The 25,357-nt window shown below is 43.9% G+C and overlaps 1 protein-coding gene across 6 annotated transcripts in view; it reads right to left on the bottom strand.

Moving 5' to 3' along the window:
* Window positions 1-25,357, bottom strand: part of LOC136400418 (serpin B6-like) — a 91,991-nt gene that overhangs the window by 30,712 nt on the left and 35,922 nt on the right. The window contains exon 1 of one of the 6 annotated variants that reach the window (XM_066377057.1): window positions 15,615-15,734. The exons of 2 other annotated variants lie outside the window; for them this stretch is intronic. Coding sequence is in view for 1 of the 4 variants with exons in the window: in XM_066377056.1 (XP_066233153.1) it covers window positions 15,335-15,387 (53 nt within the window). In the remaining 3 variants the exon portion in view is untranslated. Of the gene's footprint in view, window positions 1-4,765; window positions 4,862-15,282; window positions 15,304-15,334; window positions 15,466-15,614; window positions 15,735-25,357 lie in introns of those variants that run through there. 3 more of the 6 variants (XM_066377056.1, XM_066377058.1, XM_066377060.1) reach the window with 3 other exon arrangements.

Here is a 25,357-nt window from a genome sequence, read left to right as displayed (position 1 = left end):
GGAAGTGCAGATGTGGAAACGAAACAGAGAAGCTCTGCATCTCTGGTTCCTGGTCGTCCTGGGCATGGTGAGGATAAGCTCAGGCTTGCACCCCTGAGGCTGGACTTATTCCACAGCAGGACAGAGCTGAGCCATCTGGTCATAGATGAGACACTGGGCACCTGGGGGAAGTCCTGTATTTTCACTCCAATAGATCCTGTCATTACACCTCATCCTCCTAATAAGTACATCCCCAAAATGCTTTTTTCCTGACTCTGGAAGAACCCTATTTCCTGAATGTAATTACATGGATCCTTATAAGAGGGAGGCAGTGTGAGGCCTGAAGCCAGATGCCATGCTGGCTTGGAAAATAGGGGAAGGGGAGTCAACCGAGGAGTGCAAGGAATGCAGCTCAAAGCTGTTTCCCCAGGGAGCTGAGCTCAGTGAAACCTACTTATTTCAAACTTCTGGCTTCCAGAACTCTGAGAGAGTTTGTGGTAACTTCTTACAAAAGCCATTGGAAACTAATTTAAATTTAATAACTAAAAACTGATACATTTTGTTTACTTTGTCTAAACATTTTGTTTTCAAACTCCCTCTTTATTACAGAGAATACTTGCAGTTCTGATTGTACCTGGTGTGCTGAGATTTTCATACAAATCTTAGATTCTAATTTTTTAATGAAAGCACAATGGAACGTACACATTACTAAAATGCTTCTGAATATAACTGATTCTTTGATGACACAACAGCAACCTTAGGGTTTTTCAGAGCCTTGGGAATAATAGCTATATAAACAAAAGTAGCTATGTATGAAATAGTCAAAGTTATACTTATTTGTAGTTATTTGGATTTTACATTAGCAAAGGCTGCCTGCTTCTCAATATTCAGAGAAACACCTGGAAAAACAAGAAGGCTTCTGACTTAGGAATTAGGTAAAAAAGTAAATACCCAAAAGCAAAGCACAGAGCCCTGCACACCCCTCACACACTCAAACGCACCAGGACTAAGACAAGTGTCTGTGAGCCCTCCCACTGCACTGGTCTTCCCTGGCCTGGGACAGGGACACCTCTGGCTTTGGCCCCAAGATGTCACAGCCCACACAGAGAGGTTGCTGGGCCACAGAGCGCCTCGTACCTTCGACCCCCAGATGAATTGAGAAAGAACAGTTTTAGGGCTCTGGGCATATCTGGTTTGTTACAAGTTCAATGGCTTAGGAAAGATCCTACATGCCTGCTCATTATCCCATCTGCATATATTTTCCCCTCAAATGTTGGAGTACTTAATTCAATGGCCAACCTAAGAAAGACCATAAGTGGCCCTGGCCAGTTGGCTCAGCGGTAGAGCATCGGCCTGGTGTGCAGGAGTCCTGGGTTCAATTCCCAGCCAGGGCACACAGGAGACGCGCCCATCTGCTTCTCCACCCCTCCCCCTCTCCTTCCTCTCTGTCTCTCTCTTCCCCTCCCGTAGCCGAGGCTCCATTGGAGCAAAGATGGCCCGGGTGCTGAGGATGGCTCTGTGGCCTCTGCCTCAGGCACTAGAATGGCTCTGGATGCAACAGAGTGACGTCCCAGAGGGGCAGAGTATCGCCCCCTGGTGGGCATGCCGAGTGGATCCCGGTCGGGCGCATGTGGGAGTCTGTCTCACTGCCTCCCTGTTTCCAGCTTCGGAAAAATGAAGAAAAAAAAAAGAAAGAAAGAAAAAAAAAGAAAGACCATAAGTAAAACACTGTGTCCCCAATAATGTCCTTGGTGAATCTGTTTGGGCCTCTGATCTTTGTCACTGATAACCAAAAAGGCACACCTGCCCTCCCTCTCCCAACAGGTACACGCCAGCCTGGCCAGACCTCAGTGCTCTGTTAGGACTGAGGAGAAATCAGTGCACTTCTGTTTCTTTATGTCAAGGGGAATTTAAAACTGAAAGATTAATAGTTCCTCAATATAAAGCAGCTTTGCTCTTCTTTTTTAAAATACTGAACTGAGAAAAACAAACGAGGTCATCAAGAGGAAAAGGCCTGAGTCAGGAGAGGCGCACACCCAGATCTGCAGCCCTGAATACAGTACCTGACTTCTATTCCCTGTATCAAGAAGGGGAGATACCAGATGATCTGTGTGTCCTTCCATCTTTAATATCCAATAATTATTAACATTAATGCAGAAAGAGGAGAAGAAGTATCTCAACCTTCAAAGCTCACAGTGAAGTCAGAAATAGCATTCCATTTGAAGGGAGCCAAAGTTTTGCCACCCTGAAGCTGCCTTTTTGGGACACTGATTTTAAGATGTTAAGAAACAAGAGTCAGAAAGAAAAGTTGACTCTCTCACCTTTCTTGCCCAAGAGATTCTGAGAAAGAAATCTGCTGCAAAAAAGGAAGACTGAGTGTGAACAAGTCCTGCCAGGGGTGAGGACGACGGAGACACAAAGACCCGACTCCACGGACCAGGTTCAGTGACACAGATCCACTTTATTCAGGAAGTAAACTAGCTTATATACACAGGTTCAGCCTATAGGGTGTTACAGCGTGTCCTTCATAGCCAAGGACTGAAAAGATCAGGGAGCTGCATGGTTGGTGCTAAGTCACTTCCTTATAGCGGGCGAGCTTCCTTCCTGGGTGTGCCCAGGAGGCTTCTGGGAGCTGGAGTATTCTCACAGCATTGCATCAACCACAGCTGCTAAGAATGCACTCTGCGCTCCACCCACATCTCCCCCTTCTCTTTTAATTAAGGCCAATTGGACTTGATGAATGAAAGTTTGCTGTTGTTGTAGCCTCTGAATGCTATGCATTATGCAACGGAACCCTAGTAGAACTAAAACAACTATAATACCTACTATACTATATGCTAATAGATTAGCTGAATTAAACAATGAGGCAAGCTTCTGTAATGTTTGACTAGTTAGGAAATAGAATGGGGGTCTTAAACAGGGGATTTCTCCTAGAGGTCAGGATGTCATTTCCCTCCCATTGTGTTACAAAGACCTTCTAGGTTCCATTTTGATTGTAAAAAATGGAGGTAGGTCCATGCACGCCCCCTTCCCACAAAGGTCCCAGCGTCCAAACACAGAACGGATGGCTTGCTGTGGGCTGCGTACTGCATATGGTTGCAAGGCACATTACACAAATTACAACAATATGACAAATGATACAATTTCAACAATTATAAAGGTACATTTCACCAGTCTCTGAGCACTTTGCCAAAAGCACAAAATGTCCTCAGCCTTCTTCCTAGCTTCCCAGGGCAGGGGAAGGGCCTCCAGCAAAGCCACCCTCCACCTCCATCAGGGTATTTTACATTGTCCAAAATCCCTAAGTCAAACCAACAAAGGAGCCAGTGCTCACTCGGGTTGTGGTCCAGAAAATCAGTCCATGCACATGAGGCCTCAGCCACCCCCCTCATCCCTGCCATCCTGGCAGGTCTTACACTGTCCCAAGAGGAGCACGTGGCAATGGCAGTCAGCATTTTCATCCCTGCTCTGGAGAGCATGATGGCTTCCAACCCTATGTCCCAAAATATCAGCGAACCCACCAGCAGCTTAGCAGGCACTCCCTGCAGCAGCCACTCGGCAATGCAAGCCTGGCTTCTGTTCATCCTCCTGCCACAGCTGCCGCTGTTTACCTTCTGGAGTCTGCGAATCGCAACTCCGGCCCAATTCTCCTCATCCTCCAAAGAGGAACTGAAAATACCAGCTCTTGCTGCCGGGCTTGAGCCCCAGGCTGCCGCTGCCTGCATCTGGGAGTCAGCAGTCACTATAGCACACATAAGCAAGATCAGAGCACCAGGGCCTGGGGGCCTGTCAGGGGCCATTCTTTGGGCCTGCCCCGCCAAAGCCTCCACATCCCCCCAGATGATGGGGCGCGCATGCCGGCCGTGAGATCTTCTTCTGGAGCACTGAGGACCTCCTCCCTGCAGGCGTAGTCGGTGTGAAGTCCAGGGCTGTGTCTTTGGACGGGTGAAGACTGAACCACTTAGTGGGTGCCCAAGAAACCCTGTCAAGCAGGTTGGGGGGTTCTTGGGATCCAAACTGGCTGAAAAACAAAAGCATAACTTCTCCCTTGCGTTAGAAGGTGTGGTCCCTGCCACTGAGCCGTGGCTGGGTCCTTCCAGCGTCATTTCAGAGAGGGGTGGGGGCAAGAGAGAGCGAGAGATACAGAAAAATAGACAAGACAGACAGAAAGAAAAAAGACACATGGGGGTGTATAGGCTGGCCCATGGGTCTGCAGCAGGAACATGTGTTGGAGAAAATGGTGTCTGAGAGGCTGGAGAGGGGCACTGAGCCCCGGCAGGGAATGCGGGAGTAGCGATTTCTGCTTTTTCTGGTGGCAGAGCTGATGGCACAGTTAGCAATTCGGTTGGTTTCGTTTCTGTGTGCTCAGCCGCAAACTCGGAGGCTAAACTACTTTCCTCCTAAGTGGAGAGGGGCGAATAGGGAGGTAGGGGCTCCTCAGAGAGAGAGGCAGCCTGCAATATCTTTAGCACTGGGGGAGGGTCCCCAGGAGGAGCACTGGTCAGGCAGGCACCTATCGCTAGCAGGGCAGGAATGAGGCCAAGAGGGAAGGTTTGTCCCCCATGTACTTCAGCCGAAGGGACGTGCTGGAAAGCTCAGGCCCATGTATCTGGGTCCCAGAGGGGCACATCCTCAATCCAGGGATTGAGACCAGAGAGAATCTCCCAGTAAGTACAGAAATCCTTTTCACATTCATCAATTCGCTTACTCTGCAATAGGGCATGCAGGGCTCGAGCCTGTGGCGCTCGAGAGTGGGGGAGGTTTCCTATTGCAGAGGGTCACTCACCCGTCCCTTAGATGCCGGTTAGGCCCCTACCCGACGTTGGGCGCCAGTTGTGGACAAGTCCTGCCGGGGGTGAGGACAACGGAGACGCAAAGACCCAACTCCAGGACCAGGTTCAGTGACACAGAACCACTTTATTCAGGAAGTAAGCTAGCTTATATGCATGGGTTCAGCCAATAGGGTGTTACAGCGTATCATTCATAGCCAATGGCTGAAAAGAACAAGGAGCTATGTGGTAGGCTCTAAGTCACTTCCTTTGAGTGGGCGAGCTTCCTTCCTAGGAATGCCCAGGAGGCTTCTGGGAGCTGGAGTATTCTCACAGCATTGCATCAGCCACAGCTGTTAGGAATGCACTCTGTGCTCCACCCACAATTGAGGATGTCTCCTTAGCCTAATATAAATTCAGTGCAGTAAACAAGAAGGCTTCAGACAAAACCAGTTAGCCTAGTACGCCCCATGTCCCACTGTTTCTGAGTTGCCTGACAAAAATTAATTTATTAACCCAGCTAGAAGAACTTAGAAGGTCGAAAGAAAGGTAAACTATTTTACCTCCCACACATTTCTCAGTTGAAATATTCATGTCCTATAAAAGTTGCTACATGAAAAAGAGATAAATCAAAATGCTCTATGACCAGGCAGTGGTGCAATGGATAGAGCATTGACTTGGGATGCTGACGACTCAGGTTCAAAAATGCCCTGGAGGATTTATCCAAGATATACAGGATAATCTTGTGGCAGGAAATACACTAACCATAAAATAACTTGATAGTCTTCTTATGATAAAGGTCCTTAAATAGGAAAGATATCCAGTACTTCCTTAACATGACCAGGATTACCTCTCCCAGCAGCCAACATCATTGACGAAATATTAGAGGTACTTCTCTTCTTTCCCGACCAGGGACATGATACAGACGTGTTATCTGATACTTGTTAGCTTTGTTTCAACAGTTCTGACAAAGGCAAATAGAACTCATGAAACAATGAGAAGAAAAGTTATCAGAAATAGACCCTGGCTGGTTTACTCAGTGGTAGAGCATCAGCCCAGCATGTGGAAGTCCTGGGTTCAATTCCCAGTCAGGGCACACAGAAGTGACCATCTGCTTCTACCCCCTCCTTCTCCCCTTTCTCTCTCTCTTTCAAGCACATTGGTCCTGGGTGCTGAGGATGGCTCTCTGGAGCCTCTGCCTCAGGCACTAAAAATAGCTCAGTTGCAAGCATCAGCCCCTGATGGGCAGAGAGCATCAGCCCCAGATGGGGTCACCAGGTGAATCCTTGTTGGGGCACATAACAGGAGTTTATCTCCCCTCCTCTCAAATTAAAAAAAAATTATCAGAAATAAGACAAAATAAAGATAATTAGCAAATACATGATAGTCCACTTGAAAAGCAGCCAAAAGCAATAAACTATTCTGAGAACGGAGTAAAATGGGCTCCAAAAAGAATTTATTTAAAATAAAAAAAAGATAAACTAAAGGAAAATAGCTAATAATTATTTTTTTAAGTGTTTCAATTTCAGAAATAATAATTAATACACTTTTCTGAGTATATCCTATGAACTAGTTCCTATGTTAGCACTTTCCCTAAAAGATCCTTACAACCCTAGGAGGCAGGTTGAGAACTGATATTGGACAAAGGAACTGAGTCTTAATACTTCAAGTGTCTTGTCCCTGCAGTCACAGGACTACTAGTCACATAGCATGGGTTAGAAACCAGGTTGGTGTAACTCTTGAGTTCACTCTCAATCACTATGGCACACAGCCTTCTCAGAGAGACAGAGAGAGTTGGAAAGCAAATTAAAGATACCTTTTTAAAACATGAGCTTTGTAAGTTTCAATACTGACAAAGTAAAATAGGTATTCCTTCTTATACTGTGCAAATGATGCTATAAATTGGTATACCAATATTTCCCAAGTATAATTTGGGATTATGTAAAAAATAAAAGCAAAGGAAGAGTATGTTATGAAAACATTTATACCATCTGAACAAAATACTTCACCATGGGGAATTTCACTAAAGATGTAACACTCAGGTACTGATAAAAAATACTGTTAGCGTAGGCAGCTAGGAATTAACAAAAGAGAAGGGAATCAGACTGGCTGGGCCTGACTGAGTTTGGAAATTACACATCATCAGGCTTAAATCTGAAAGTTAGAACTTCAGAGACCCCAGGGAATAGGGGAATCCTTGCAAAGGGGATTAATACCCCTATTCACTGCTGTAGGGAGCAGCTTTTCGACCTCTCCTGGGAGTAACTGGCCCAGTACGGAGGATTACCAATTAAAGGGTAAAAAAAGGCAGGGGACGCCCTGGCCGGTTGGCTCAGTGGTAGAGCGTCCGCCTGGCGTGCAGGAGTCCTGGGTTCGATTCCCGGTCAGGGCACATAGGAGAAGCGCCCATCTGCTTCTCCATCCCTCCCCCTCTCCTTCCTTTCTGTCTCTCTTTTCCCCTTCCGCAGCTGAGGCTCCATTGGAGCAAAGGATGGCCCGGGTGCTGGGGATGGCTCCTTGGCCTCTGCCCCAGGCGCTAGAGTGGTTCTGGTCGCGACAGAGCGACGCCCCGGATGGGCAGAGCATTGCCCCCTGGTGGGCGTGCCGGTGGATCCCGGTCCAGCGCATGCGGGAGTCTGTCTGACTGCCTGCCCGTTTCCAGCTTCAGAAAAATACAAAAAAAAAAAAAAAAAAAAAAAAAAAAAACAGGGGAAATTCCCTTGCTAGGCACAAGCACAGTAGAAGCTATGTAATATGCTGCAGGGGTAGGTAAACACATGACTAGTACAAACCAGATGATGCAGAACTCTGGGGCATGTGCAGTGGGAGCCAAAACAGTGATGTAAGGGGGTGGAGTATATCTTGGGGAAACCTAGGTTAAGGATTGGATTTAATAAGGGTGTAGAACCCCAAAAGATCCAGGATCCAGGAGAGGGGATTGGTTGAGGGGAGATCCCACACAAGCCCAGAAAAACTCAGGAATTAGCTTGAATTGTCTGAAAGCAAGCCTACTCATTCCCAAAAACCAAGAAAATATATGGTGGATTATCAGGAATCTCCAAGCAGTTGCTACTAGAGCCGGTCCACCCTCTATATCCCTGAGGGCCTCTTATTTCCCTTCACCCCAACAGGTCTTGCCACTGTGCTTAAACTTCTCCCACATGTGTGCTCTTTGAAATGCCTTTCTCCAGACATAACAAGAACCCATTTTCACTGGCAACAATACTAAGCACAAAAACAACTAGTCATCTCTTGCCATATAGCAGTTCACTTTTTGTAGTCTCACTGTATCGCTGATTTTAAAACTGTATATATCTAATTTTGTATGGCAGATTTTTCGCTATATTTTGCAGTATATAGGTATTTTTATATATTATTTTAATTTTTTGGCAGTAAAATAAGCATTTTCTAGCCTAAAAAATTGAAGACAATATAAAAAATATAAATATCTTAATTAAAGCATATTAAAAGGATATTAAATCGAAATAAAATACGTAGTGTACAGCAGATGAGTAGACCAAGACTCAGAGGGATGGAAAATGCAGCTGTAGCCGCTTCCACTTGAGCTAGTTTGCCCAGGTGAGATTGTACACGGCACACTATTGGCTGATGGATGGGAGGCGACCAACCAGAGCACTGCGTTCTGTATCTGGGGCACTGACTGGGTCAGCGGTCATAGCCTTAAAATATAAATAATAAAATACAAGGTCTCTACTTTGCAGATTTTTGCCTATCGTGGGAGGTTCTGTAACCTAACCCCCACGATAGACAAGGAACCACTGTATTAAGTACTTCATAAACTACAGAAAAAAAATCTTGGAAATGCCACAAAACAGAAAACCATTTAGATTTCGTCCCATTCATGACAGGATGTTAATGGAGATATTAACGTTTAACATATTAATATCACATCAATTTAAAATATAAAAGAAACCATAAAAATAATTTCAATGTAAATTAAATTAGGAAGAAAAGTACATGTAAAAATTTATGACAGAATGGAAGGAAATAATGTCTACCAAATGTTTCTCGGTTATGAGTAAATTTTCATGTTTTTTTTATGTTTCTGCATTTTCACATCTTCTACAACACTCCTAATTCTTTTGGGGAGGTTGGTTGATTTTTATTTTTATGAAATTAATATATATTCACTTGGTTTAAGGATCAGTGCCAAAGGAGATACTGCAAAGGAGAACTGGGTAACTCTTAGCCACTGGCCCTGCCCATCCCCCATCCATGGTTTTCTTTGTAACTCAGAATGCATTTCCTCTCTTTCACTTAACATTCATTTTCCTTATGTTAATATTGCTTCTCCCAACCCCTTTTCTCTTAGTTTTTTAGCCACCTATGGTGACACTTCCTCAAATGTTAGTCAAACTCTTTCAGTATTTTTTTTCACATGCTCAGCTACAAGGAATAGTCTACTAGCTCCCTTTTGAACTCCCAAAGTGAACCAAGGGGTTTTTTATTCACAAAGAGCAATTTTCATAAACAGGAAATGACATTCCTTACTAAAATATTTTATTTTAGTTAATGGTCAATTGTCAGTCTGGTGAAATTTTTTTTTTTTCTCAAATAAAGCATACTTCTTACAGATAAGGCACACAATATACCTTCATATCCTAAGGCAGTGCTTCTCAAACTTTTTGAAGTCTGGAGCACATTTAAAATCCTACAAATAGGCCCTGGCCGGTTGGCTCAGTGGTACAGCGTCAGCCTGGCGTGCAGGGGACCCGGGTTCGATTCCCGGCCAGGGCACATAGGAGAAGCACCCATCTGCTTCTCCACCCCTCCCCCTCTCCTTCCTCTCTGTCTCTCTCTTCCCCTCCCGCAGCCAAGGCTCCATTGGAGCAAAGATGGCCTGGGCACTGGGGATGGCTCCTTGGCCTCTGCCCCAGGCGCTAGAGTGGCTCTGGTCGCGGCAGAGCGACGCCCCGGAGGGGCAGAGCCTGGTAGCCGTGCTGGGTGGATCCCGGTCAGGTGCATGCGGGAGTCTGACTGTCTCTCCCCGTTTCCAGCTTCAGAAAAATACAAAAAAAAATAAAAAATAAATAAAATAAAATCCTACAAATACTTGTAGGTGCACTATATACAAATTTCTGAGAAATATATTATAATAATTAAATCAAATATTAATTTCTGAGAAATATGTTATAATAATTAAGTCAAATATTAAAGAAAAAATATAAAGTCCAAGTGTGCTTTTATGGTAATTAAACAAAAGAAATACTATAAAATTTAATTTATTCTGACATTAAAAAACATTTTTATGTTACATTTTTTGAGTTATGCTTTTTAGAATTCGTAAAAAAGGGGTTAAAAAATAAAAAAAGACAAAAAGTTATTTTATATATATAGAAACATTCTTAGTAAGATTTAGTAAATTCGGCAGGTCCCTGTGCGAATGTGTTAAGTTTTTTCATTCTTGTGTTTATAAGAAACATGAGCCTGATATGTCCTAGCGATTTCTTCAATGTTTGGTCATATATTTGAAAGGCAAACTCCTATTTCCTCATCAATACATTAAAGAATTCCTCTCTTTTTACTCTTAATTGTGTTGAGTGCAGAAAACCCCCACCATACATATATCATCTTAACTTTACACCAAACAAAGGATAGAAGAAACTTGCCTCCAGTCTTTCTGGGGAACATGGGGGCAGTGTAAACAATCCAGCACCACAGCTTAACAGCCTTTTGCAACCTAATCAGGCAAGTGAGGTGGGGGTTGGGCAGACTGTCAGCTTACAGCCAATTCTCCACACCTGTGTGCCCCCAAAATCTAAACTCCAAAAACCCTGTTGGTTTTTTGGTCCCCAACAGGCACCTATTTCTCTGGAATACCATAGGGCGCACCTGGAAATCTTCTAGGCCAGGGCACACCAGTGCTCCCTGGAGCACACTTTGAGAACCACTGTCCTAAGGTGATAGTAATGCTTATTTGGGGATCATCGCACTGTCCCAGCTGCTTCAGGGGCCCAGCACTCATTGATAGCCAAGGGCATTCTAGTAGATTAGGGAAGTTTTGAGTTTCCAATTCCTCCTCCTTGAAGATTTTACAAGGTCTCTACCAAACACTAAGTTGCAGTGTTGCCCTGGCCAGATTGTCCGGTTGGTTAAAGTATCATCCTGAAGCACAAAGATTGCCAGTTTGATCCCCGGTCAGGGCACGTATAGGAACAGATCATTGTTCCTGGCTCTCTCTCCCTCTCTAACCTTTCCTCCCTCTAAAAATCAATAAAATAAGCAAAAGAAAAAAATTCAGTGTCTTGTAATGTGGTGTCTTTCCTAAAAATGAAGTACTATTTGAGCTTTCCTCTGTTGGTGTGTATAATGTGGTTATATATAAGGTCTACCAGAAAGTTCTGTCCATTTTTGGAATAAAACAAAATACAAATTTTTCTTACTGTCAATAAACTTTATTAAATAACATAATTGCCATTATTATTAATGATTTCTTGCCAGTGTGAGGGCAATTTGTATATCCCATTTTTTTTAAAAATGTTTTATCTTTTGATGCGAAAAATTGAACCAGTGCTTGTTTGATATCTTCTTCATTTTTGAATTTTTTGCCCTTCAAAAAAAATTTTAAGGACAAAAACAAGTGATAGTTGGAGGGTGCTAAGTCCAGGGAATATGGTGGATGCGACAGACATGCTTCTGTAGCATTTCTTTCTTATTGAAATTTGTAAAAATTACAGTGGCATAAATTAACTTTATCAGTAGCCATGGGTACACTATCACTTCACACATAAGACTAACGTGAATCAACTTTGTTTTAGTTAATTTGCTACATCAGTATGTATACATTAAGTGATAAAAATAGAGAGGCACACATGCGCCAAATAAACATGTGCTTACGTGTCAAAACTTGTGATAGAAACGGACAGAACTTTCCGGTAGACCTTATAATTTGGCTATAACTCTTTCAGTTTAATTTTTAGGGCTTTAGGATAGTTTGTATAATGACTGTAATTGTTAGCTCAGGAAACTAGAATAACCAAACTTTTTACATTAGTGAAATTCTTTTGTGTCTTTTTTTTTCTCTTTGAGAGAGCATGAGAGAGGCAAGAGGGAAAGAGGGTGAGAACTCATAGCTGCTTTTACTTTAGTTGTGCATTGAGTGCTTTCAAGAGATGGAGAAGAGAGAGTGAGAAGCATCAACTTGTAGTTGCTTTCACCTTAGTTATACATTGATTACTTCTCATGGGTGCCTTGACTGGGGCCCCACCAGTGTCCCCTTGTTCAAGCCAGTGACCTTTGGAATAGTGTGGACAATCCCCTACTCAAGCCAACAACCTTGTGCTGACGAGCCCACGCTCAGAGCCAGCAACCTCAGGGTTTTGAACCAGTGACCTCAGCGTTCTGGGTAGACAATTTATCTACTGCACCATCACAGTCAGGCCTTTTGTGCCTTTTTAAAGCATATCTTGTTTGCCTCATCTGAATTTATTAATAGGCTCATGGCTTTTTACAAATAATATATTTCAATTAGCTGATGTTTATTTTCTCCTTGGTTCTCAAATTGTCATAATTTGACACTGGCATGGTGGAGGTTCTCTTTAAATTAATCTCAAGATGTTGATCTCAAACATCCTTGCATTACAGCAACAGCAAGGTCTTACACACTAATTTTGAATTTTTGTCCAGCCCAAAGACACAAGGTACCAGCCTCTCTCCAAGTTTCTTTTCACAGAGGAGTTGAAAGTACAAGACCTGAAACCTTGCGGAATGTATGAGTTTTGGTGCTGTTTTTGGACCACCCCAGTGACAAAGCTGGACAGAGGTTTCCTTTCTCACATTACCTAACACATCATGCTGTTGAGAGGAACCAAAGTTTTGCCACCCCAAAAATATGCCTTTTGGCATATTGATTTTAAGCTGGTTATTAAGAAACAACTCAGAAAGAATGTTTCACCTTACCCCTTTCCTGCCTATAGGAATTCAGATATAAAAAACCCAGTTAAAGAAAGGGAGCATCACTTTAGCATCAAAAAATCAACTAAGGGAAGAAATCCAAGTCTATTCATTGGCCTCACATAAAGAGCCTTAAAAAAACAATATTTATTCACAAGCATAAAAACTGGGTATGAAGGTTTAATTAATGAACAATTTTATATATGCATGTGTGCATGTGTGTATGTATGTATATATAAGTCTAACAAATCTCTCCTAGTACCATTTTTCCCCTATAGCACTACTAATGACTTTGAGCAGTTAATATTCATAACTGACTTTAGTCAATTAAGTCTTAAATAAAACTTTTTTAAGGTGCCACTAATTGTGCCTCTTGCCTTCTAGATTAACGATGTCTTAATTTCCCACAAAACTGAACCATTTCAAGATTGGTTTAATGGAGACTGGGGTTCCTGCTTTGTCCCTACCTTTGTTTTCTGGCATTGTGTGTGCATGTACTTGCTTAACTTCTCTGAGCAGCAGTCACCTAATATTTTAACAGGGTATGATTCTACTTTATAGGTTTACTATGAACATTAAATAAGTTAATGGCTGACACAGAGTGGGTAGTCAATAAATGGTGGGTAAATTATACCCAAGAAAATAAATTCTTCTTTCCTCTGATGTGTAGGCATACCCTCAGGTCCAAAAAACATGGGAATGTAAGGTATGTGATCTTCCCCACATCATACAACATACGCTGGTGTGATAGAAGGTGTTTTTAGTATAAACCTGCAATTTTCAACATCTTTCATCTCATGGCACACATAAACTAATTACCAAAATTCTAAGTACACCAAAAATATATTTATTGCCAATATGACCAAAAAAATAACAGTAATTACCTACACTTTTTCCTCCAAAGTGACTTTTTTTAAAAATCAGGTGCCTATACTTGTATATAGGGATTTCTGGTACCAAGAATTACCCAATCAAACACAATCTTATTTTGCCAAGTGACCAATAAGATGAAAACTCTATTATACAACCTCTATATATTTATGATTCAAGACAGACCATTCACATGAATGGCTGTTGTTCTGTTTGCTGTTGCCACTTTTTTGACATTCAAAGAAAAAAGTGGTCAGTGCCCCTTGTTAAACAGTCAGGTATTACATGTTTTAAATTTTTTTGTGGCACACCAGTTGAAAATCGCTGATATAAACAGATGAGAATGGTGATTCCACTCATTCTAACAGCACTCTACTGTTACTGGTCAAAGTTAACTCTTAATATGCTGAATTGTAATGAAATGCCTTGGATGGGAATTGGCCTCATATAAATTTAAATACTTAAGTCATCTGACCCCACGTATGACTAAAATTTCACCCTTTCTCTCTGTGCTGGCATAAAGTGAAGGATGTAATTACTCAGTGATCATGAAATACTGGGACACACCCCATAATACAGATAACAGTGGTCATTCATGTTATCACGGTACACATTACATGACCCCAGCAATACAACACCGTAGGACTTGAGTCCATTTCACATCAAACACACAGCGGAGGAAGCAAGCAGCCTAAACTTGTATCCCTACCTTCAGGTACAACTGGGGCCCAGCACTGACCCAGCTGCCCTAGCCTCTGCGTATTCCTGGCAGCATTTGAATTTGCTTTTCTAGACCTCTCATTTCCAAAACTGAGCTTGGAGCAGAAGAGAAGGAGGAAAAAGTAGCTTAAGTGCCAGTTACACCTAGCACCACAATCCGCAAGTGCCAGTAAGTGTTTCCACGTCTTCTCAGTCCTTAAGACACCAAATTGTAAGGATCAAGAAAAGATCAAATTGTTAGATTCAGGAAAGTGTGCTGGGATTGCCAGAGTGTAGACGCAGAGACAGGGAGGTAAGGACAGGGACCCTGTAAGGCTAAGAACAAAGGAAGACAAACGTTTGCATTCCATTGGTTAGAGACCCTTATCAGTTTATGTTTGAAGTTCGCCAATGAGCTAGACCCAGCCCCTGTTGCTATGCTATGTGCAACCCCCTTAGCGAATAGGTAACCGCTACTTTTGCTTCTGTTTTATGCTTGCTTACTTAGGATATATATAAGGAACTAGCTGTAAGCGCCAGGCGCGATTCCCATTTGCAGCTCCTACTGAGTACGGTGTCTCCGGATACCAGGGAATTCGCCCCTGCGCAGGTGAAACTGGCCAATAAAGTTACATCTATACCTCTGAAAGTCTCCGACATTTGTTTATACCCGGTTGATGCTTCACAAATCTAGTAATATTTTGCAAACAGTAAGTTTAACTTAAAAAAAATTTTAAATGGGAAGTAACAAGATCTGGAATGGTTCTCACTTTTATCTACTATGCAGGCCTGAGTCACCTCGACAGTGCTGTTTTTCCCAAGTTCCTTCCCGAGGGCAAGCCAAACCCGGTGGGCAAGACCAGTAGCCTGGAAGCCCAGAGCCCGCGCCCTTGGCATGGACCCTTAGGCTTCTACCCATTCCTCCCCCAACTCAACCCAACCTCCCTCCCACTCACACCCCATCCTCCCACCGCCCCCACCCCGGTTCCCAACGACCAGCGCCCCGCCGCGTGCTCCCGTGGCCTCCAAGCCACGGGGCCAGCGAGGGCACCTGTGGCCGAGAACAGGCTAGGTAACCGGCGCCCGCGGGGGGCGGGCGTCACCTGTGGCCCGCGGGCCGGGCGCAGCAGTGTGGGCGGCTCGGCGCCGCCCCCATACCTCCGGCCGCCTGCCCTGCGGGCGCGGGGCTGCGCGTCTCGGTCCGAACGCTGCTAGGCGTCACAGGCCTGGCCGGCGGCCAAGCCCCGCTCACCAGGCTGGGTCACTGGGCGCCACTGCGCTGCTCTGGGAAAGGGGACCCGAGGCGGAAGCCCTCCCGCACTGCCCATCCCGGACAGCCCCGGCTGCCCCTCCCGCATGCCCTCGCCCGCCCCAGACACGTACCCCAGGGTGTCGGCGGAGCGACTAGGGCAGCGGAGCAGTAACTGGGGACGGCGGAGCCACTCGGGGCCTCAAATAGCGGCGGCGCGGGAGGCGGGCGGGGCCGGAAGCGGGCGGCGCCGCGGGGTGACCAGATAGATGTACGCAGGTGCGCTTCCACCGCAGCCCCGGAGCCGGAGCCGGGCGGATCCGCCGGTTCAGGACACACTCCCGGTACGGAGAGGGCGGTGCGTCCTTTCTGGTCCTAGTTGCAGTAACCTCGCCCCCAGAAGCACCAGAGTCTAAACAAACGGAGGCCTGACTCCCGAGATTTTCAATCGGGAAGGCGGCAGTGCGCCGCCCCACCAGCGTGTTATTGTGGCTTTCTAAAACTTGTAAATTATTTCCTCCGTGACCAGAAAAGTGCCGGCTCCTGGCACAGAGACCTGAGTTTTGGCAGTGCAGAACATAAATTTAAAACGAACAGTCCCCGAGCGATTCTCTATGTATTCAAAGACTCCAGTACTCTTCTGGCAGGTGTGAATTAGCGTCCAGGATACTGCCAAATTATACAAATGCAATGAAATCCTGGCTTGCCCTTAAGTCTCATATCTTTGGGGCTCCTATGGTTCAAAATTAAATTTGGTTTTCTCCTGGTAAACTGTCAAGCCAGTTCAATATATCAGCTGAAGAATCTGCCCAAAGGTGTAAGAGATTGAAGGGATCAATAGTAATTTTTAGCAAGAATAAATTGCGGGGCCCTGGCCAATTGATTGCTTCAGTGGTGCAGCATCGCAGGGCCTATCAATGTTCCGGCTTGATTCCTCACCAGGGCACACAGGAGAAACGACCACCTGCTTCTCCACTTCTCTCCCTCTCTATTTCTCTCTCTCTCTCTCCATCTTTCCCAGCCACAGTTTCATTGATGAAGCACATCCGCCCCAAACGGCCAGAGGCTGAGGGTGGTTCAGTGGAGCCTCAGCCTCAGACGCTAAAAATAGCTTTGTTGTGAGCATGGCTGCAGGTGGGCAGACACTGGCCCCAGATTGGGGATGCTAGGTGGATCCCGGGGAGCATGCCAGAATCTATCTCCTCTCCTCTCATTTGCAAAAAGAAGAAGAAAAAAACAATAGCCTGTCTCATGAACAATATAATCTTTGCTCTGTGTCTTTCCAAGGAATATAGGGAGTTGTTTTGCTCATGGGTTCCCAAGGATTCAAGATTTCAGTCAGTACCTTGAAGGCAAGGTTAACATCTATAAGGCTCTCACTGACCTGCCTCAAGCTCGCATCCTGGAGGGCATTCCTGCTCACCAAATCCCGACCATCTGTGTGCTACTACGTGGCTGACTACATGCTCACTAATAAACTAACCTCCCCAAAGATATATAAACTGCCCAGTCACCCGAGACCATGAAGGCAGTTGTTTTTCAGACCTGAGCCCTCTGCCTTCTCAGGTTGCTGACAATTTGAATTAAAGGTATTCTTATACCTACTCTCTGTCCTTGTCTCCTGTGAATTGTCTTGAAGGGCAGTGGGCAAAACAAACGCCAGCTTGTTCCATAACAGGCAGTCAGGCAATTGAGCCATCCTGAGCTAAGGAATGGGATGGAGACCTGGGACTTCAAATGGGATGAAGGCAATTTGTGGGTAGATAGGAGAGCAGAGGGCAAATGTTTGGTAATAAGATGTCCCTACCAACCTTTGCATATTGATTGAATTGTCCTAGCCTCTTTTTTAAGATGTGTTTTTAAAGTTCTCTTTATATAAGATTTGCACATTTCATATTTATTTCATTCTTATTTTATCTTTCTGTTGATGTTATAAGTAAACATTTTTCTTCCAATATAGTTTCTAACTTTTGTTTGTATGTGAGAAAATTAGGTATTACTCTATAACCTGATGCCTTGCTAAATTTTATATTTGTTTTAGGGATTTTTTTTTCCCATTGATTCTTTTAAGTTCTGCAGCTATATTATATTACTGCAAATAGAAATAGCTGAACTTTTTCTCCACTTTTCATGTCTTTGTTTCCTCTTGTTGGATTGCATTGGCTAACACCTCCAACAGAGTAAATTACTTAATCAGTTGTGCTGTTAATACTTACAAAAGAAGTCATTTCTAACCTCATTCACTTTTTCTAAAAATAGGTTTAGTTAGCAGGGAAACCTAGGCACAGGTGTATGATCCTGACTGGCTTTAATTTAAATTGAACTGTTTCCAAATTATGTAATTCTAGGCTAGTAATTCTAGGGTAGTAATCTAGGTTCAGCATCCTCCTAGAAAGAGTTCTCTTAGCATAAAGTTGTTAAATGCATGTTTTCCACATTTTCATAACTTAATATCCTAACAGGCTTATGATGAAAAACAGTCAAAATCAAAAGTAATCAGGTGTTTTTAAATAAGTGATATGATAACACTCTGTTGGAGGTGTTAGCCAATGCAATCCAACAAGAGGAAACAAAGACATGAAAAGTGGAGAAAAAGTTCAGCTATTTCTATTTGCAGTAATCTTTATTATATGCGGCTTAAGTGTCTGTTTGTCGCCGATAGCTTATTGGTTGCTTGCGTAATTGTACTAGCCAATCGGGTGAAGTTGCCACGGCTGAACACAAATTGAGCGGGTCAGGGGGAAGGTGAACATATGTTTGCATTGGCAATCATCTGCTTTTTTGAAACAGTTTAAGGTTGAACGCAAATTGAGTGTGTCAGGGGGAAGGTGAACATTTGTTTGCATTGGCAATCATCTGTTTTACATAAAAACTACGTCTTAATGTAATTTCTTTTAAGAATGCCTCCTAGCCCTGGCCAGTTGGCTCAGCGGTAGAGCGTCGGCCTAGCGTGCGGAGGACCCGGGTTCGATTCCCGGCCAGGGCACACAGGAGAAGCGCCCATTTGCTTCTCCACACCTCTGCCGCGCTTTCCTCTCTGTCTCTCTCTTCCCCTCCCGCAGCCAAGGCTCCATTGGAGCAAAGATGGCCTGGGCGCTGGGGATGGCTCTGTGGCCTCTGCCTCAGGCGCTAGAGTGGCTCTGGTAGCAACATGGCGACGCCCAGGATGGGCAGAGCGTCGCCCCCTGGTGGGCAGAGCGTCGCCCCATGGTGGGCATGCCGGGTGGATCCCAGTCGGGCGCATGCGGGAGTCTGTCTGACTGTCTCTCCCTATTTCCAGCTTCAGAAAAATGAAAAAAAAAAAAAAGAAAAAAGAAAAAAAGAATGCCTCCTAGAAAATACAGCACTGAAGAGGAGAGAAAAGGAGCTAAAGCTGCACAAAAATGGCTTTCTCGACAAAAAGAAACCACTGAGCAGAGAAAGACAAGGCTTGCTTCAGTCGCAGAGCAAATGCGTCTTTCTTGGCAAAATGAGACTGATGAGCATAGAGAAACAAGGCTTGCCTCAGATGCAAGACAAAAAAAGCCTGTCTCGATAAAATAAGTCCCTTGAACAAAGGCAGGAGAGAAATGCAAAAAAACGACAGAGTAATGCTGACCGAAACGCAAAAAGGATTAAAACAGTTTCAAACGGAGAAACTTTAATTTTTGAGCATTCCTCTGGTGACATGAATATTAAATGTGAACACTGTCAGTCCTTAAACTTCAAGTTAGAAACTAATCAATTTGACCATGGCAAGAAAGGATTTTCTCAATGTTGCAAGTACGGAAACATTGTAGTTCCACTAATTGAGCGTCCTCGCTGCCTGCCCTGGGTAATTCAGTTTGAATTAGCAGACACCTTTGTACAAATCATTTTAATTACAATTTATAATTTCTAGAACAGCAGTCATTTTGTATGACCGCCGGGCTTTCTAGTATAATATAGCTGCAGAACAGTTCTACACAACTGAAGAACTAACTACATACTCTGATCACAGTTCATGTGAAAAAGGCCTGGGGTTTTAGTCATCTATAACCAAACATGAAACACCAGTTTGATGTGGCATCATTGGAAATACTTTCAGGACATTTCCCCTATCCTTTTAGCCACTGATTTACAGAGGGGTGGAGTTTGCTAGAATTCTTTAATAAAAACCCCTTGCAAACCAGTCTCTAGAGCTACAAGTCTAAAAAAGATTTAAAGATTATCATTTCACTGCCATTTGGAGCTCTTCTGTGGGTTTTTGTTTTCCTTTTTTTAATAACATTTATTGGGATGACCTTGGTTAAGAAGATTATATAGATTTCAAGTGTACGTTTTTTAATTATTATTCAGTGAGAGGAGGGGAGGCAGAGAAAGACTCCCGCATGCACCTTGACGGGGATCCACCCGGCAAGACCACTAGGGGCAATGCTCTGCCCATCTGGGGCTTTGCCCCAATGTCTCAGCAACCTACTTCTTCTTAGTGGCCTGAGGTAAGGCCATGGAGCCATCTTCAGTGCCTGGGGCCAACTCATTCCAATTGAGCCATGGCTGCAGCAGGAGAAGGGAGAGAGACAGGACAAAGAGAGAGAGGTGAGAGGGGGAGGAGTGGAGAAGCAGATGGGTGCTTGTTCTGTGTGCCCTGACCAGGAATTGAACCTGGAACATCCACATGCTGGGTGGATGCTCTACCACTGAGCCAACCGGCCAGAACCACAAGTGTACATTTCTATATTACATGATCTGTATGTTGCATTGTGTGCCCACCACTGAAAGTCAAATCATATTCTGTTACCTTAGATTTGGCTTCCTTTACCTTTTATTACCCCCCAAACCCTTCCCCCCCAGTAACCACCATACTGTTGTCTGTGTGTATGAGTTTCAGTTCTCCCACATTTAAGTGAAATCATATGGTTCTTAGCTTTTTCTGACTGACATTTCATTTAGCACAATATTTTTAAGGTCTATCCATATTGTCACAAATGGCAGTATTTCATCTTTTCTTATGGCTAAGTAGTATTCCATAGTATATGGACATATCTTCTTTATTCAATCCTCTATCAAAGAACCCTTTGGATGTCTCCATGTCTTGGCCACTATGAATAATGTTATAATGAGCATAGAGATATATATAAATGTTTTCAAATTTTGGGGGTAGAAACCCAGAAGAGGTGTTGCTTGGTCATGTGGTAACTCTATTCTTAATATTTTGAGGAACTGCCATACTATTTTACATAGTGACTATACCAGTTTACATTCCCACCAGCAGTGAATGAGGGTTCCTTTTTCTCCACAGCTGCTCCAGCACTGCATTACCTTGTAGATAATACCCATTGTAACAGGTATGAGGTGGTATCTCGTTATAGTTTTGTTTGTTTGTTTGTTTGTTTGTTTAAGTGAGAGGAGGGGAGACAAAGAGACTCTCGCATGCACCTCAACTAGGATCCACCTGGCAATCCCCATCTAGGGCTGATTTTTAAATCAACTGAGCTATACTTAGCGCCTCAGGCCTATGCTCGGATCACCCAAGCCACTGGCTGTGAGAGGGGAAGAGAGAGAGAAGGGGGAGGGGGGGGGAGAGAAGAAGATGGTCACTTCTCTTGTGTGCTGTGATTGGGAATCAAACCTGCAACGTCCACCTGCCAGGCTGATGCTCTATCTGCTGAGCCAACTGGCCAGGGCCTCACTGTGTTTTTCAATCTTTTTTTTTAGTAATGATTTGTAGTTTTTTGGATTTTCAGTGTTTTTTGTCTCTTCTTCCTCATTCCTATTGTTCAGTCATTCAATATACCTTTGGTACTAATTTCCTGATCAAGAGTGTCACTCTCTCTGGGACCCAACTGCTCAATAGAGAAAAAGACAAGCAAGGATGTATCAAGAGAATGCTGCATCTCATCCACACTCAGTTTTTGTCAAGGCTCTTCAGCGTTTGGGCCTTTATTCACAGAGTGGTCAAACACTGTGGTCTTGGGAGCCTCTAGCTATTTCAGTCCCAGCTGACGAGTGGAGGAGGAGAGGGCAGTGCCATAGCCGTGAGCAGTGAAAAGTGGAAGGTAAGAGTACCCCAGTCTGTTTGAAGAAGGCCACACATACCGTTGTTGCTCATTAGTGCTTGGTGATTCACTGGCATCTAATGCTTAGAAAATCCTCTTCAAAAATTGCAATGATGTCAACAGAAAGATCTGACTCCAAAGAATGTCTTTTTGTTTCTGATCCCAGTTTCTTTCTGATGCCAGGGTCCCCACTACCGACCCTGACTGAAAATGTGGCTCTCGCTCAGCAACAACGTGGCACTTGCTTATCCCAAACTTCCCTGGATGCAGGACTGCTTTCATTTTTTGTTGCAAAGGATTGTGGAAAAATAATATTAAACAGAGTGACTTTAAAATAGAGCTTGAGCTTCCATCCCAGAAGAACTGTCTCGCACAGCTAAGTCCTTAAACCTTTGGAATATTAGAACAGGGGAAAATAGCCTTAGGACTGGGTCTAAAGCAGCACTGTATCTGAAAGCAAAGTTTGTTATAGCAAACAAACTGAAAATAAAGACTTCTTTATAGCATCACTGTGTTAGCTTATTAGCAACTATAAAAATTCCTTCCTTCTATTTATGTAAATGTTGCCCTTACTTTCCTCATAAATACTCCTGGCCTTCACCCATTAATCAGAACACTATTTGGGTTCCTGTCTTCATCAGTGCTTCTGAAATAACTCTTCTTTTGGATTTCAAATGCTTGTTGCCTCTTACTTGGGCTTTTTATTTTTAGGCTAACAGGACTTTATTACTCAATAAAAATAAAGTAAATAGAGCTTTTTAGGTGTTTGTAATGCTATTAAATTGGAAGTAAAGATTAACCAATGATCTTAATAATAGTCTTAAACATAGCTCATTCTACTTAGATATTTGGGGTCCTGGCTAGTTTGCTTAGTAGTATAGTGCTAGCCTGGAATGTGATTCCTGGTCAGGAGAAGCATCCATCTGCTTCTCCACCTCTCTTCCCCACCCAGAACCATGGCTTGATTGGCTCAAGTGAGTTGGCTGAGGATGGCTCCATGGCCTCCGCCTCAGGCACTAAGAAAAGCTCAGTTGCTGAGCAACAGAGCAATGTAGCAACACCTCAGATGGGCAGAGCATTGTCCCCTAGTGGGCTTGTTGGATGGATCCTGGTCAGGGCACATGTGGGATTCTGTCTCTCTGCCTCCCCTTCTCTCATTTAAAAATTAAAAAAAAAGAAAGAAATATGGGATTTTTACAGGTAAATGTTTTGTTTTGCTATGTTTTACTTTTTAAAATAATCCCCCTTTCAAATAATACATTGACAAAAAACACATTCAAAAAGCATGCTGCAACCAATATCCTGCTCATTTAACACAAGTTGGTTTTGACATTAGAATACAACACATAATAACTCACCCATGGCCAGATCAAAGAAAAGCAACTTAAACAACACCTTGAATAAATACATTCTGTTCTGCTGACATTTCAGATCTAAAACAAACAAAAAAGAAAGGCTGCTACTCTCATAACTGGGAACATTTGACTGTGATATATGTGTTCACAGCTATACTGGCTCTTGGTTCTTGAGTTGGACAAAGAATTCAGAGCAAATAGGCTGCTCAGAGAAAAGCATTCGCCTTTTAGAAAGAAAGTCACAGAGGCAAAAGTAGTAAGCCAAATGGGCTACATGGAGTTAGGCAACCAGTTACAGAGGGAAAAGGGGGCCTTTAGAGACAGGTTTCTCTCCAGGGGGTTAGCCCAAGATTAGCTGCCACTGCTCAGTGCTTCCCTGGTTGCAAGCCTCATGAGGATCTTTAGAACTTAGGGGAAAGAAAGTGAAGATGCATGCCTGAAGAAAGAAGGCACGAGGCATGCTCTAGAGTAGTGTTTTTCAACCAGTGTGCCGCGGCACACTAGTGTGCCGTGAGACATGGTCAGGTGTGCCGTGGGGAAATTAAACGTGGGTCCCCAAACTACGGCCCGCGTGCCGGATACGGCCCACGGAGGCTATTTATCTGGCCCGCCACCAGCCGCCCCCATCCGAACATAAACATTCCCCTCACAATCCCTCCAGCTATCAGCGACAGGAAGAATGGAGGCACAGGGAATGCTCACTGACCAATCACCTTCTAGGATTCATCCCGACCACTAGCGATGAACCAATAGCAGGCCTCTCATCCACACCCAGGAAGGTCCCCGCTCGGGCTGCCACACACCTGTCATTGTGTGGCCAGGGCTAGTAGTTGAAGCTGTTACTCCTCCCCATGGTTCCGATTTCTAATCCCGGTCAGGACTGGAGGTAAATGTTGCCACCACTAGATGAAGCCTCAGCCTCAGCTGGTTATGTCTGTCCTGATGGTGTATATAGATATTTGACCTTTTTCTTTTTAAAAGAGGCCCCCGCAGAGGGTGATATACAATGCATCACAATGTTATCTAACTTTAAAGCTAAAGTTTGCTGATCTTCCTTTGGACAGTTTTTGGTTATCTGTTGCCAAGGAGTTCCCCATTCTGGCCAACAAAGCTATTTTGACATTGCTCCCGTTTTCAACCACATATCTATGTGAGCTGAACTTCTCAAGCTTGACTATGGTAAAAACTAAAAACAGAGAGAGACTGAGAACTGTTGAGGAAGAGCTTCGTGTGTGTCTTTCTACCATTCCTGCCAGGATATCCCTTTTGTGTTCATCGAAACAGGCCCAGGTTTCACACTAAGTGAGTATAAATACATTTAGAAACTATATTATTAACTATATGTATAATATGTACTGTGTTAGAGTGTCATTTTGTGTCATTTTGGTAAGTGGTGTGCCCAGGATTTTGTAAATGTAAAAAATGTGCCGTGGCTCAAAAAAGGTTGAAAATCACTGCTCTAGAGAGAGAGCATGTACTGTAACCTTTATCTTAAGAGCTTTTCTTGTTTTCTAAAAGCAGGAATTTTAAGGGATGACTCAGGGCAGCATCTCAATGGAGTATTCACCAGCTTACCAGATGTGTCCTTTAATATGCTGATTCATCAATATAAGTATATAAAGTCAGGACCACAATCTCAACTGATTGATCAGCACTACAATAGAGGGTCACTGGCCACTGCATCTGGTCCTAATGCCAGCCATGATGTCACTTTGTCTGTTTTTTGCTGCTTTTCTGGACCTGGAGCTGGAAATACAATCAAGGCCTAGATGTTATCTCTAGTTTGACCAAAACTCTGTCTCTTTGGTCAGCAGACCCAAGGCTTTGTTCCTAAGATTATTTGATGCTGATCAGACCTCATTGTCCTGAGGACTTATGCTTAAGGAGTGTTAGTGCAAAGGAAAATGAGGCAGGGAAGTCAGGGTGCTGGATGAGGCCAGTTTGAATCAGCTCTCTGTCTCAGTTTTCCCATTCCTCCTGCCAAGGAACTTCCCTGGCTTCTAACTATCTTGCCTCATATATATTATGTAATGTTATTGTTCTCCATGTATATTTTGCAGTATTACATGGGTTGATTGGCTCATAAAGCTTTAAGAGAAATTCTACCTTGATATTGTTACAGAACAGAAAGAGTTCATCTGCCCTGGCCAGATAGCTCAGTTGGTTAGAACATCAATCTGATATGCCAGGGTTGTGGGTTTGATTCCCATTCAGGGCACATATAGGAATCAACCAATGAATACATAAATAAGTGGAACAACAATATTTCTTTCTTTCTCTCTTCCTCTTTCTCTAAAGTAAATAAAGAATTAAAAAAGAGGCCCTGGCCGGTTGGCTCAATGGTAGAGCGTCGGCCTGGCGTGCAGAGGTCCTGGGTTCGATTCCCGGCCAGGGCACACAGGAGAAGCACCCATCTGCTTCTCCACCCCTCCCCCTCTCCTTCCTCTCTGTCTCTCTCTTCCCCTCCCGCAGCCGAGGCTCCACTGGAGCAAAGATGGCCCGGGT

Source organism: Saccopteryx leptura, chromosome 3, assembly GCF_036850995.1.
Source record: "Saccopteryx leptura isolate mSacLep1 chromosome 3, mSacLep1_pri_phased_curated, whole genome shotgun sequence".
In the NCBI taxonomy this organism is placed as follows: domain Eukaryota; kingdom Metazoa; phylum Chordata; class Mammalia; order Chiroptera; family Emballonuridae; genus Saccopteryx; species Saccopteryx leptura.
Note: the sequence above shows the minus strand (reverse complement) of the source record. Positions and strands in the feature narration are given on the sequence as shown.